General features: G+C 36.6%; 1 protein-coding gene across 4 annotated transcripts in view; it reads left to right on the top strand.

The window, feature by feature from the left end:
* Dcp2 (decapping mRNA 2) overlaps nucleotides 1-15,424 on the top strand; it is a 48,191-nt gene that overhangs the window by 11,956 nt on the left and 20,811 nt on the right. Inside the window, exons 1-4 of one of the 4 annotated variants that reach the window (XM_013077944.3) lie at nucleotides 11-634; nucleotides 2,423-2,627; nucleotides 5,971-6,136; nucleotides 6,543-6,641. In XM_013077944.3, the coding sequence (XP_012933398.1) occupies nucleotides 2,584-2,627; nucleotides 5,971-6,136; nucleotides 6,543-6,641 (309 nt within the window). In that variant the 5' untranslated portion in view covers nucleotides 11-634; nucleotides 2,423-2,583. Of the gene's footprint in view, nucleotides 1-10; nucleotides 2,628-5,970; nucleotides 6,137-6,542; nucleotides 6,642-15,424 lie in introns of those variants that run through there. The other 3 variants (XM_087194490.1, XM_087194491.1, XM_004836188.4) reach the window with 3 other exon arrangements.

The raw sequence follows: 15,424 nt of genomic DNA, 5'->3' as shown, positions 1-15,424 counted from the left end.
TTGTTACTATGACTGTCTTTCATTCTTGTTAATAAAATAGTTTTGAATTTTCTTTTACTTGTCTTTGAGATTTTTAACTTACTGGATAATATGTCCTTGATTTCTGAAAATTGTCAAATATATATAATGAAGGCTAGAGATGTAGTCTAGTGTTAGAGTACTTGCCTAGCATGCATTGAGCTTCTGGGTTTGATCCCTAGAACTGCCCCCATCCCAAATTGTATATATAAAGTAGACACAATTTAGTAGGTTTTTTTTTTTTTTTTGGTACCAAGGATTGAACTCTGGACCTTGCGCTTGTGAGGCAGGTGGCGGAACCACTGAGCTAAATCCCCTGGCCCTTTAGTAGTCTTATTTTTATACATAGGGCCTCTCAAAATGTAACTGATTAGAAATTGATTTTATTTTCTTTTAGAAAATCTATTTCTAAAACTGATCTGTTTTAACTTCATTCTTGTACCATTCTTCAATCAAATTGCCTTTCCAATTTACTTAGCAATTTCTTAATTACCAAATATTCAGTGTTAAAAGCAGTTTTATTAGCTGGTCGTGGTGACACATGCCTGTAATCCCAGCACTCGGGAGGCTGAGGCAGGAGAAGTGCCATGAGTTCAAGGCCAGGCTGGGCAATAGAGTGAGTTCAAGACCACCCTGAACTATATAGAGAGACCCTGTCTCAAAAAAACCAAAAAGAAGAAAAAGTTTTATTTGTACTGTAGTAAATACAAAGAAATCTTTTTCTTCAAATCTTTTTTTGTTCTATATATGTTATTACACAGCACCCTGTCATAATTTATAATAAATGATTTGCATGAATATTTAAGATTATAAAAATAACTATTCCATAAGGCAAACAGTTGATAAATTGCTAATGATCTTGATACATTTTTAGAATTTTAGAAAAAGGTAGAAAGAATTTAGGCAAAGGTATATTTTTAAGGGAATATAAGATTCCTTATATAGACAGAAGTGAGGAATATGTTCTAGGTTAAAAATAGGGATGGAGTTGGAACATTATAAGGCTATCTCAGAAAATAAATTAGTTTGTATTGAGCACAGAGTTCTTAGGAGGCCACAATAGTAGATACAGATGGAAAAGTATATTTTACACATTGTGGGGATTCCTACAGCTTGAGCTAATATGCTTTGTTTTGTATTGTGGAGTTCTTTATTTTTCTCAAGCATGAAGTAAATGTATTTGTACTTGCAAGCACAGTATGTTAGAACTAGAGTGGGAGTAGGAATTGGTGACCAGTAATACTCCATACTCTGCTCCCTGGTGTTTGTTTGTTTTTTTTTGTTTTGTTTTTTTTTTTTTTTGATACCTAGGATCGAATTTGGGACTTTGCACTTGTGAGGCAGGAGGTGGCACCATGGAGCTAAATCCCTGGCCCTCCCTGTTACTTTCTTGAGCTCCATTAAATACAGAACTCCTTAGATTCTATAGAAAACGGATGAAATACTGTTCTGGGTAGCTTAATCATAGCAAGTTTTTGAGCAAGGTAAGAAGTGTTACTCAGATCATTTTAAAATGGTATTCCAGGAGATTTATTAGGTAGGTTAAACCATACAGTGAGCTGTCATATAACTTGAGATAAGGAACAGGAAGGTTTTGAGCCACAGTAATGAAACTATAAAGAAAAGACTAATGGGAAACAGATTTCAAAAGGTGGTCAAACCATTCGACTCATTCAATGTGTAGAAGTTAATGAAGAACCAAAGGGAGATAAAAGTATACTAAGTGCCATCTTTGGTGGTGGGTAGTGTGGAGAAGTCTTTGGTTTTAGGGAGTTATGGTCTACTTAACCAATGTTTTGTTTTGGTCACTTTGTGTAGATTTATGTTTCTACCAAAGTAGATCTTTGGAGTAGTACTGCATCAGATTTTGCACATAACTGTGCACATGAGTTTTTGTACTTTCTTTGCTATTAAAAAGTAAAATTATTTCAGGTACACTTCTTTTAGTTTGATGTTGTGGGGAAAGAACTATAGTGGATTCTTCCATTAAATAAGTAAATGGTTACTCTGTGCCAGGCATTATACAGTGAACAAGTTAAACTCAGTGTTGTGAAGATGAGAAACAAAAGAATTATAGTTCAGTATGGTAAGATAAATAGAACAGTACGGGGTTCAGAGAGAACAGAAGAGAGAAGAGGGATCAAGATTTGGGGGCTATTTAATCCTGAATTTATCCACTCAAAGATCTTGGGGGAAGTTATCTAATTTTTCCTGTTCTTAGTTTCTTCATCTGAAAAAAATAAGGTTAGTAGTGAGGCAAAGGATAAGTTTGAGAATTAAGCTAATTTGTACATGTAGTAAATTATTTAGGGCAATACCTGGTGATCATGTAAACTACAGAGTCTGCCCTAAAACTGTATATACACATCAGGAAAAGAAAAATAGTATGTTTTTTTTTCAACAGATGGTGTTACTCTCGTATGGGGGATCCTAAAGGTTATATTATTGCAGAAACCCACTCTGCACTGCCAGCCCTTAGAGAAGAAATTGAAAATATATGTGCAACAATCTCAATGACCAAGGTTACCCAAGTAGCAATTCACCATAATAAATGTCTGGAAGCTGATGGTCACCATTTTGAACACCTCTTGTAATTATGGAGGCCAAAGGTAACTTGTACTAATGTCATGTTGTCTCAATCAATTTAGTAATACTTATACAAGTTTTTCTGTTCCTGAAGTGTGTATACATATTTTTGGTGGACTGTAATTTAAAAAAAAATTTTAATTAGATGACTTCTTTGAAGGAAATCTATATGAGAAAGATCTATGAGGAAGTAAAAGTAAAATATGTATTAGTGTAAATGAGCAATAAGTGAAGCCAGAGCGTAATTGGTGGTTTAAAACATATAGGAGTCTTGTGGGCCACATTTGCTTGGAAAGGAACAAGAACATACAGAATTTTCAAAAAATGTCTTATTTTGCGGGAAAAAAACCCTTCAAATTATACGAAAAGTAAAAAAATTTATTGAATTACTGTCATATCTTTCATATATTTTTATTCACATTTTGTCACATTTCTCTCTGTACAAGGAGAATTTTGAAAGGTTACTGAAGAGCAGTGTGCACAGTGAAGGGGAAGAAGGCAAGATTGGATTCTGAGATGCTATTATTTATGAGAAAGTGAAAACCTGTGACATTAGAAGTTCATTGGAAAAGCCAAATTTGAAAGATACTTAGGAGATACAATTGGGGATAACTTAAATATCTGGGGAACACAAGTGATGGTTTCTGATTTCAGCAGTTGAATGGATGAATGTGCCATTCCATTTGTAGGAAAATGAAGTTTTATAGGGGAATGATGAAGTGAGAAGTTGAATTTGATGAGAGGAGAGACTGCATTCTGTGGGAGTTAAGAGCATGATTTTTGGAGCCACATTCTGCCTCCCATTTACTAGTTGTGCATCTGTGGACAAATTGTGGGACTTTTTTATACCTAGTTTTACTCTTGTAAATTGTGCATAGTCTTAGTTTTTCTTCAGTAAGCAGTCAGTGATGTGGATAGATGGGCATCCTGGAATTGGTTGGCTGAAGTTGTGTTAGGAAGCTAAATTCAGAACACAGTGGGGCAGAGGAATTAGGATATTGCTAAGAGATTAATCAAAGTGGTAGACCATATAGTTCAGGGAAGAAAATAAAAGCAGGAGGGTCCTAAGAGGGAGAAAGGAAAGCAGTTGAAGACTGATACAGAATAACAATGTAGTGCAAATAATTAAAAGGAAGGCATAGAAGGTTATTCTTTATTGAAAATCCTACCCATTACCTTGTTATAGTTTCCTCATAGACAACACAGAATTCTAGCCTCAGTTCCTTGATTTCCTTGTCTTTCACATCCATATGCATTTCTGGAACTGATTCCCACAGCAACCCTCTGGACCTAGCCAACACTAGCACTACCCTGACAGTTTAATTAAAACACATTGGACATAAGCTTCTGTGCTTTCCACTCATTCCTTGCTCACTTGATTTATTTATTTATTCATTTGAGACAGGGTTTCAGGCTGGCTTTGAACTCCTGAATAACCAGTCCCCTGCCTCAGCCTTCTAAAAGTCTTGGAGCTATAGGCACGTGCAACTGCGTGGTTTGTTAGTATTTTTAAAAAATAAATGTTATGGATAGAAAAATAACAGGTGACCATTTTGTGGAGATGCAGGTGTACCTTGAAATTATGAGGGTCATTTTAAGGAGAAGGAACAGAAAGAAAAACTGAATATACATTCTGTTCTAAAGTTTGGGCATTATTTCCGTTCCTGGGGTCTTTTTATGTTTGTCTGTGGTTAATTTTTTATTTATTTATTTATTTTTTGGTACCGGGGATTGAACTCCGGTCCTTGCGCTTGCACAGCTGGCAATAAAACCACTGAGCTAAATCCCCCGGCCCTGTGGTTAATTTTTTAATGGAAGAAATGCCTATTTAAAATTTAAACTTTGGTTAGGTTAAAAAAAAATTTGTGATGACTTTTATAACTCACAACAAATTTTACTGGAAAAAGTTTATCCTAACTTGTACTGGTAAATAACTTTCAGAATCTTAGCCTTTGTGGAACTGTAGTTATTCATGAGATGGTTAATATATCTAAACTTACATTCTGTTTTCACCCTCCCCAAATGAAGGCATGGAATAATAATTGGGATTAACCTTGTACCTGTCTTTTAATTATGTTGTCGGCATAGATAACTCACTTCTTTGGACTTGATGAGGGCCTTTTTCTTGTTACAACTATAAAATCAAAATATTTTAAAATATGAAATTGTGGAACACATAAAATTCAAATTAGTAAAATGAATTTAATGTGATATTTTTGTTTTGCCCAAACCTCTCATCTCAGTGGACGTATGGTGCTAACTTAAAGGTTCTTCTGAGTTTGGTGTCTCTGTACTACCAGTTCTTAACACCACCTTTTCCTGTTTCATTTGTTGTGAAATCTTTATGTTAGGGCATCATTTGATACCATTTGATCTCAGTGCAAATAACATATTATTTATCACGCACATATATTAGGTTTGATTCTGATTGTAATAGCTCACAATGATTAAAGTAATTCTGGTACCAATATGATCTCTGAAATACTGTGGTAATGTTTCATATATGTGCTTACCTACATAATTATTCCATATTTTTAGTTTAACATCAAAATGAGAACACAGTACAAGTTCTTTACAGAAGACTTGAAAATCTTTAAAAATAGGCTCTGAAAAATACTACTATAAATTATAAATTTCCCCACAGTTTTCATCATTAGCAGTTTCAGTGATGAGGTATTTGATGGCATGGATAATTGAAAGGCATATAATTTCAGGGTTTGAGTTTTACTTTTTTCCCCCTACTGCTGTACACTGTCCAGTTTGGCGGAGGAGCATATCCAGTTTGTTTGTTTTAACTGGCAGTACCCTGATTTAACTTTTCTCTCTAATTCATAAGTCTTCATCTTTAAAATGTTTTTCATTATGAGACCAATAGATGTATGTAGTAAAGAAATTTAAGGGTATGGAATATTATATATCTTATCCCTAGTTCTGCTTCCCAGAGTTAACCATTTTGTGTGTGTTTTCTGATAGTTTATTTTCACTTCACAGTATGTATTCTCTTTCTCATTCTCCATCTCTCCCAGCCGCCTCCCCCCTCTTTATCCCTTCTTCTCTCCATACACTTATGTACTTCTGTTTCTTGCTGTCAGTTTCAATATCTTTTCAGTCTGATACGAATTTGAGAAGTATTTGAAATGTTACAGGTTTTGAATTCATTTGTGTTAACTCAGGGATCTCATTCTTCAGTATCCAAAATTTACTTGATTTGTGTCTAGGGTAAATACAGAAGTTAACGATGAGTTTGTTCAAGAGAAAGTGGATGTGGAAGAAACCAGAAAATATTAAACCTAAGTAAAGTGATATGTTGAACAATTTCATCTAAAATACAGGTCATTTAAATAGGTCTCTATGTAATTTTTCAAGCTGTGTTAAAGGAGAAAGGAACTTCCTTAACACTATACTCTTCAGTCATTGTCCATTTTTGCTGCCTCAAGGTGAAGATGTGGAAAAAATTTTGGATGAATGGAAGGAATATAAAATGGGAGTTCCAACATATGGTGCAATTATTCTTGATGAAACACTTGAAAATGTGAGTTTAATAAAGTAAAAGATTGGTGATCAACTGTTAGTTTTTAGTGTATAAACAAAATTTGTTGTGTAGTGGTCTTAATTGAGCATATATAGTATACTTAGATCTATAGGGCTAAAAGGCCAAATTTTACATATTTTGGTATATTCTGGGTCTTAGGATTTTGTATTTGTTTTGCATTTATGGCTCAGTCCAAATATGTGTCATTTTATTAATGAAGAAACACTTTAAAATAGGCAAAATGCCTTTCTTCACAGCAATAGTATATTTAGACTTAGGAAAGTCATCTAAATCAGTGCCATATACAGTTATTGGTAGTAACTTGAAATAAGGAGAGCAACACCTTTGATTTTCGGAGCAGTGGAAAGGAGGGCAAGTTTGAGTTATATTTCTGCTTGTTTTTTAGGTACTACTGGTTCAGGGGTACCTAGCAAAATCAGGCTGGGGATTTCCCAAAGGAAAAGTAAATAAAGAAGAAGCTCCTCATGATTGTGCTGCTAGAGAGGTGAGTACTGCAGTTTGAAACAGTGTATTTGGCCATTAGGTTCAAAGTATTGTTTAACCACTCACCAGTGCAATTTAAATACAGGGTGACCTAATATTGCATATTTTTCATTAATTTTTATAAGACAACATAAAAATGAGTTATTAGATTTATTCAGTACAAGAATCAACTGGTTGAAATGACACCTGCCTGAGAGATGCTTGGGATATGGAAACCAATGTGCTGCCCAAGTGAGGCTCAGGTGAACTGTTGAGTGGTTGAAGCTTGTGGACTTGTTCTTTTGGATGGATGGTCCAATCTTTCCAGAATTTCATGAGTGCATGAAGTACTGTGCCTTATAACTGTCTCTTGTTTTGTCCATGTATCTCCTCATTTATTCTGTTTCCATTTTCTTTCCCTGTCTTTGTTTCTGTAGTGCTAGGGTTTGAACCCAGTGGCTTTGCACTGTGCTACACCTCCATCTTGTTTTGTTTTTTTTTTTTTGGTACTCAGGATCGAACTCAGGACCTTGCGCTTGTGAGGCAGATGCTGGAATCACTGAGCTAAATCCCCCATCCCAACCTTTTTTATTTTCAAAAGAGCATTGCTAAGTCACTAAATTGCCCAGGCTGGGATTGAGCTTGAAATCCCCCTCCCTCAGCACCCCTTCTCGAGGATTATAGGTGTGTGCCTGATTAGTCCATCTAAAAAAATCATCTTTTGTTCCTTTTTTTAATGATGGTATGCTTTTAACCTTTTAATTTTGGAATTGACTTTGTAATTGTAAAACATTTTGGCTATTACAGTCCTTGTTTTATTTTATAGTTTTGACTTCCATGTAGGTGCCCAAATGGGACCATTCTAAGAACTTTACATTATTGTTGCTCGAAAATCGTATGCCTACAGAATGAACTCTGACTCCCCTCCTCAGCACACACCTGACCCATTTAAATTATTTATTTGCTGTCCTCTGCACTGACTGGTTTGTTTCAGACTCTAAAATTTTGCTGGAACTATTTCTTTACCTGAAACATCTCTCTTTTTCCTTTCTGTTTGAATCCTATATAGATATGTTTCTAAACCAACTCAAATTACTCTTTTTATTTGAAGTTCTGTGACACGCTAGCTTGGTATATAGGACCTGAGTTTCTCTGTAAAATGAAGTTTAGAATGGGTAAGTTCTCAAGTTCATTCTTAAATAGTCCAGTTTACCAGCCAGCTTTAGCCCACAGTAATCTCTGAACTTTAATAGCAGCTGCTGTCATTATTCATGTAGCATTACTTACATAGTACCTTGTGTACTGTGTACTTAGCCATTCTTTATCATTACATTATACTTTAAGATTTGAAAAGTTGACCTGTATGTAATAAGTATGATATATATAGTGGAAAGAATGGTAGCCTAGGAGTTGGAAGATTTTTGTTCCAGTGTAGGCTCTGTTACTTAATAGCCTAAACACTTTGTTTGGGCAAGTCATTTAATCTGTGTAAAACAAATTTATTAATGAGGGTCACTTTCAAGGATGTCATAACTAGAAATAATGTCTTTTTTTATAAGAACATGAAAAGTAATTTATTATTATTAGGGACTAGGACATGCAAATTAAAACTTTGGTAAGATACTACTATAAACCCAGTGAAATGGTTAAAATGAAAAGATTAGCATTACCAATCATAGAAGTAATAGCTTTAAAGAAGAGAAAACAAGGTGGGGCCAGGGATTTAGCTCAGTGGCACCGTGCCTGCCTTGGAGGCCAAAGGTCCTGAGTTTGATCCCCGGTACCGGAAAAGGAAAAACAAAGAAAACAAGGTAGTGATTTCTAATTTGAGATAGTAAAATGGGTTTTGTGGCATATTGTTTTAGACTCCATTGCCTTATATTTTTTCTGTAGTAGTGTTTGTTGCTTACTTTAACTTTGTATGTAACTATTGGTGAGAATTAAAAGTTCAAATACTTAAAACCATTAATAACTGTTAGTGAAGAAAAAAATTTAAATTCTTACAAACCGTTAGTAGTTTTATAGGAAAAATAGAAGTTGTTTAAATCCTGTGAGGCAGGATTTTTAAAAATGATTGAAAATATTGTATTTAAAAAAAAATACTGTATGTTAAATTCACTATGAAACAGTTTATCCAGCATAGTATTTGTAGTGTTTGTAACAGCTTATAGACAAAGTAGCCTTCTCCAAATAAATTAAAGTTTTATGTACACCTCTTAAACTGTAAGAAAGCTGCTTGGGGAGAAGGTAATTCCCACATCCTCTAGAGCTTTCTTTCCTTTGCCTAGATGTTAGAGGATGCAAAGGACCAATTCTTAAGTCTTCCCTTTTGTGTCTTCATACTTTGTAGTTCTGTTGCCCATCAAGAAGGACAGAACAGGAAACATAGTATCTTATTTAGAGAAATTGATCTACAATCTTGCTCACGTAGTTAAAACTACAGCAGAGTAGTTGAACAGGTCCAGAAAGGACACTGCATTGAGTGAAATGATACATTTTGATTAAATTGTCAGCTATCTCTATAATTGGATTCTCTAGGGGAAACTTGGGGAAAATGAAAAATTGCAAGTTGCAAAATTGAACAAGATCCACTACTTGTAGAGAGTAGTTTGGGAACTAAGGTGGAGTGTATCTGTTTTAGCCTGCTGAACTGCCAGAATAATTTATCATAGATGGAGTGGCTTAAACAACAGAAATTTACTTAAACAGATTTAGAGACGAAGATGTGGGTTCCTGGTGAGGGCATTCTTTTTTTTTTTGGTACCAGGGATCGAACTCGGGTCCTTGCACTTTCGCAGCAGGTGGCAAAACCACTGACCTAAATCCCCAGCCCCATGGCAAAGGCATTCTTTATGGTTTGTGGTTGACCACTTTGTAACTCGTTGTTCACACGGCCTTTCCTGAGTATATGCTTGTGTGCATGCTTGGGTGCTGCTGAGAGAGCTGTGTTATCTTGTTTGTTTGTTTGTTTGGATGGTTGGTTTTTGTTTTTTTTTTTTTTGAGACAGGATCTTGCTGTGTAGTGCAGGCTGGCCTCCAACTCACTACAGTCTGCCTGCCCCAGCCTTCCAAGTGCTGGGATTACAGGTATGCACCACCACACTTGGCTATGTTGTCTCTTACACAGATACCATCTCTGTCAGATTAGGGCCATGCTGTTAAGGACCACATTGGACCTTTATTACATTGGTCCTTTCACTTTGCTCTCCAAATATAGTCACACTGAGCCATAGGGCTTCTACCTACAAATATTTGGGGGTGGAGCACAAAATTAAGCCTACAACAGTTGCCATTCTTGAATGATGTAAGTATTCAACTCTCAGACCTAAGATTGCAGTATGTCCTTCTGCCACTTGGTGGTACTGAAGTATAATAAAAGCAGCACCATTGGAAAGCAAAGTCTTACTATTCCATTCTTTTTGTATTTTTTTTCCAGTACTGGGAATTGAACTCTGGACCTTGAGCTTGCCAGGCAGGCGTGGCTCTACTAAGCTAAATCCCCAGCCCCACTATTCTATTCTTTATAATAGTTTTATTAATACTTCATTTTTCCTTTTTAATTTCACTTGTATTAATACATAAGGCGAAGCTTTTTTCTAATTTCTTAGCGGGTGATTAAACTTAGGCTGAGGGGTTAAGCACTTTTTTCCCCTTGCTTTTAAGGTGTGCAGTGTTACCATGGCTGCCCGTATTTTAAATTGATGTCTTTATTTAGCTTTTTAAAATAGCATTCCTACAGTTTTATTAATGTTTTTCATTATATGTGGCAGTCCAGAGGTGTTTTGTTATGCTACAGCAGAATCTGAACATTTCCAAAAAGAACTGGATGTGGGCTGTCTAAAGAATCTGAGACTGCTGGGTGTGGTGGTGCACACCTGGAATCTCAGCATTTGGGAGGATCCTAGCAGGTGGATCACTGCAAGTTCCAGGCCAGCCTGAGCTACATAGTGAGACCTTGTCTCAAAAAAACAAAAAAAAAACAAACAAAAAAGAATGTGAGACAAGCTTCTCAGGAGAAAGTTATGAGTAATTCTCAAGCAAAACCAAGGGCAATCTTGTTTAGTAATTTTCAGTATATATTCTTCCTCTTAATGAGGAAATGAAGTTAGCAAAGACTTCTCAGTTTCTTTCCTTGACCCATGAGACTATTTTGTGCCTAATAGTTTGAACTCATAAATAGTGATTGTCACAACAAAACAGTTATTGTACCTTAAGAGAAGGGCTTGAAATGGAATTAATATGAGAAATGAGAAAATGGAAACAAAAGTCTTTGTAAATAGGGAGGAGTGGAGGGGTTGAAGGGAGGGCAGGGGAATGAGGAAAAAATAAGAACCAAGATATATTATGTAAAGGTATAAATCTCCAATGATGAATGTCATATTGTATAGCTAAAATGTACCAATAAGAATTTTTAAAAAAGGACAGGGGCTTGATTCATATGGAAGGAGGTGACACAGGTGTCCATGAGGCTGTGAAGCAGCCACAGGCATCATACTGGCCATCAGGAATGTCTGTGACTGGCAGCCCCTTCATAGGGAGGGAGCCTGAGGATGACGTGGCTGAGACTGTGGGTGAGGGTTATAAAGTGTATAGGAGAACCTGAAGGAACTGGGCTCCTAGCCTGTTGGACAGTCCTGCTGCCCGGGAGCCTGGGGTGATGGAGCTCTTATTCACAAACCATAGCCAGTGGGCTGGCTGGCATATAACTCATGGGGAAGCATGCTGGTGTGGGTAGCTTATTCATGGCTGGACTGGTGTGCAGCATGGATAGATATGTAAGTGAATTATTTCATCTCCAGTGTATCCAGCCAAGTAGATTGCTGTCTATGACAATCTTACAAAGGTGACCACCCCAATTCTCAAACACCTCCACCCTTGCTTAATTAGGCACCTTCTTCCTACCTCTTTGCACTTATAATTGTATTCTAGTTAGGTTTTTTTTGTTTTGTTTTTAGATAGAACTCCTTGAAAGAGGAGAGGAGAGGTTGATTTTACTCATTTTCAAATTCAGCGCTTTCGTTTACAACAGTACAGATTTGAATGAATGCACTAAAAGGATCTAAACATTTTGGTTACCTATGACTCCATAAAGACTGCATTTGTAATGAGATCATTTCAAATATAGAGGACAAAAAGCAAGAATAGAACAAAGAATAGATCTACCAGTTAATGTTTTGCCATATTTGCTTGCAACTTTTGATACAGATATGTATATAGTTCTTATTATTATTCTTGAATGTTATGGCTTGTATCTAGACATCCCCCTAAATCCTCATGTGGTCATAGAGTTTTTCAGAAGTGGCTGGATCTAGGCTGTGGTGCTGGGATTAAGAGTGCCTCACCCTGGGTGTGGGTGGCCCTGCCCAAAAAGTGAGTGGCCTTGGGTAGAATATAAAGGCAGGCTTGGTTGCTGCCATTGCTTGTTGCCTGCTCCCTTTTGTCTGCCCTGTCATGCCATGGACTGTTTCTCCTCTGTGATGCTCCTCTGCTGTGCCACCCTGCCTTAGAGCCAGCCAACTATGGACTGAAACCTCTACAAACTGAGCTAAATAAACCTTCCCTCCTCTAGCTTTACATGTCAGGTATTTTGTCTCTCAACAATGAGAAAAATATCTAAGACACTGAGTCATTTAAGAGTGACTTGCAGGGCTAAAGATGTGGCTCAATGGAAGAGTATTTGCCCACCTTGTGATACGATCCTGCATTTGATCCCCAGCACTACACACACACACACACACACACACACACACACACACACACACACACACACACACACACACACACACACACAGTTGCAGACATGTCTCTTTATCCCTAGCTACTTCTGCATGGTGTGTGTCTGTGTGTGTGTGTGTGTGATACTGAGGATTAAACCTAGGCAGTGAGGAGTTATATCCCCATCCCTCTTTTTTTTAGTTTTTGAGAAGGGGGATCTTGCTAAGTTGTTCATGTTTTCAACTTGTTCATGGCCTTGAACTTGTGTTCCTCCTTCCTCAGCCTCTGAAGTAATTGGTATTACAGATGTGGCTATACCCACAGTGTGTACTTTTTTTTTTCTTTTTAAAATTGCAGTGCTAGCAATAGAACCCAGGCCTTGTGCACAGTAGGCAAGGACATGTATATTTAAGGATAAAGAATTCTGGTAGGGTAATCCCAGTTGTCAAATTCAAAAATATGACATTGCTATGTCTATGTCTAATGGACAGTTCATATTCAAATTCACTACCCATTTTGATCCTTTTAGCAGTCTCATACTCTTCACCTATACAGGATCCTATTAAGGCTCATTTATTAAATTGGCATTTAATTGACAGAGTCCTGCAATTTCCTTTAATCAATTCCTCAGTGCTCCTTCAATATTTTCTTTAATAATCATGTATTCAGTTAGATATTATTTGTTTGTTTTTTTTGGTACAGGGGATCAAACTTGGAACCTTGTGCCTTCGGAACCACTGAGCCAGCCCAGTTAGATAATATTTATAACATAAAGATAACAGGCTCTGCCAACAAGGAATTTAGAGTTTGCAGTTTACTGTTAACACAGTTTCTAGTTATTGTACAGATTTATATGACTAGCCATACATAATTATTTCTGATAATTCAAAGAAGATACACATTGAAGCTTTAAGTAGAGGAACCTAGAGAGACCATAGAAGCTTTGTGCTGTTCTCCCATACCTCACGTTCTGCATCGCTCTATTTGTATCCTTTGTAATATCTTTAATAATAAACTTGCAAATAGTAAACGTAAAAATAGAAAACTAAGACCCTTATTATTATTATTATTATTTATTTTTATTTTTTTGGTACTGGGGATTGAACTCGGGTCCTTGCACTTGCACAGCAGTTGGCGAAACCACTGAGCTAAATCCCCGGCCCATTATTTTTAAATCCCTTTTGTTGACACTAAATACATAAAGTATACTAACACTAACTGAATGGTTTATTCATTTTTATATGTGTGAAACTGTCACTGGTCAGGGCCTGAGGAGGTCCCCCAGAGAAGAGATGGGGACTTCACCTTGCATCACAGGAAAGATTTCAGGGCATGTCATTGTGAGGCATAGTCAGATTTCTAGTTAAGAGGAAATTGGAAAGGAATTTCAGCTTGAGGACCTAATGGGGTCACATCTCAGATGAAGAGGGTCATTCTGCCCCTCCACAAAAGGAGATTGGTGTTTATGGATTAGCTGAGATGGGCCGGAATCTTCATGAACATTGTCTCAGGTTTGGTTTGCAAAATGGCTCAGGGGAGAAGTCCTTATTGCTTGAGGGTACAATTCAGTCTGAGAGAGAGAGAGAGAGAGGGGTGTTTCTTTTTTAGGCAGTCTTAGTTTTATGTACTGCTGAAATCAAAGGTGAACATAGCTTTAGGGCAATGACTGGAGATTTGTGGGCACTCATTGGTAGTTGAGTGTCCCTGTAAATCTCTTCTTTTGATGTCCTCAGTTTTGAAAGGGAGGGGATAAGATAGATTATGTAAATTTAGAGCTAATCAACCTTTTGGCCCACCTTCAGACAGATACAACACTCCCTAAATGATTATATGCCTGTGTGCAAAGCTGAGTGAGGATCTGACTTAAAGTTTTAAGGTTAAAAAAAAAGGATAGAGGCAAAGTGAAGATCAAACCCTGTCCTGCTTTTAGTTACTTACTGGGAATCTATAGGACCAAATGAAGAGTCACTTTTTTTTTTTTAGAAAAAAAAAAAAGTAAGAGCCTGAGTGCCTCAGAAGAAAACAAATCATACTTTTAATGACTTTTATTGCCATTGAAACAGTTTTACTTTTTCCTGAGTTTCATATAGGTAAGAATTTTGCAGTAAGTACTCTATGTTTGACTTCTTTAGCTCAGTGTAATTCCTATCGTATTTATATTGTTGCATTATCAGTACATGGTTTGTTTTATTCTCTGTAATACTCTAGTGTACAGATATGTACAAATACATCACAGTTCTTTGTCCATTCTTATATGCATTGTTTAGCCAGTTTTTGCTATTATGAATAAAACTTCTTGTGAATATTTTTTATGCATGTCCTTTGAGGAAAGTAAGCCCTTTTATTCCTTAAGAATGGACTTGTTGAGCTACAGATTCATAGTGGTTATAGCAATTTACATTCCTAACAGCAGTGTGGTCACAAAATTCAGTGAATGTTAAACTAAAAAAATTTATGACAGTAAAAGAAACATTGCCAACACCCCCCCACACCCTGGCCCCCCCCCCCCCCCCCCCCCGTACTTTCCCTTTCTTCCAGCATGTATCTCATTACTCTCATCACTTTGTAAAGCAGTGCTGGACATTCTCTTTTGTTATTGTCTTTAGTTGAGCTGTCATAGCTGCTCAGTGTCCTTAATCATTTCAAAGTGTTTGCCGTTCATGGTCATTTTGACGTGGGGAAGAGCCAGAAGTCACATGCGCCAGATCTGGTGAATAAGGTGAATGAGGATACACTGTAATTTTTTATTTGACAGAAATTGCCATAAATGTTTTGAATTGATTCAGGATGTGGAGACAGCCATGATAGTGTAACTCAAGACACACAAGAGGGCTTCCAGAACTGATGTAGAAAGTGGCAAGAACAATGGGAAGTGTTTGAAGTGAGAGGGAATATTGTATTTTGAGGGTAATTACTGGCAATGTGTCTTTTACTGTAAATTTAATAAATGTTTAATATATTTTTTATCACACTATGACAGTTTTAGTTGCACTCTGTTTTAGCCTACACATCAAATTATCACATTAAAATGTTTATAATGGTAATCATTGTAGCCTTAATTCGCATTTTCCTAGGTATAAGGATATTGAG

This window comes from Heterocephalus glaber, unplaced genomic scaffold (assembly GCF_053883595.1).
Source record: "Heterocephalus glaber isolate CG9 unplaced genomic scaffold, H.glaber_assembly_v1.0 deba00001606, whole genome shotgun sequence".
In the NCBI taxonomy this organism is placed as follows: domain Eukaryota; kingdom Metazoa; phylum Chordata; class Mammalia; order Rodentia; family Bathyergidae; genus Heterocephalus; species Heterocephalus glaber.
Note: the sequence above shows the minus strand (reverse complement) of the source record. Positions and strands in the feature narration are given on the sequence as shown.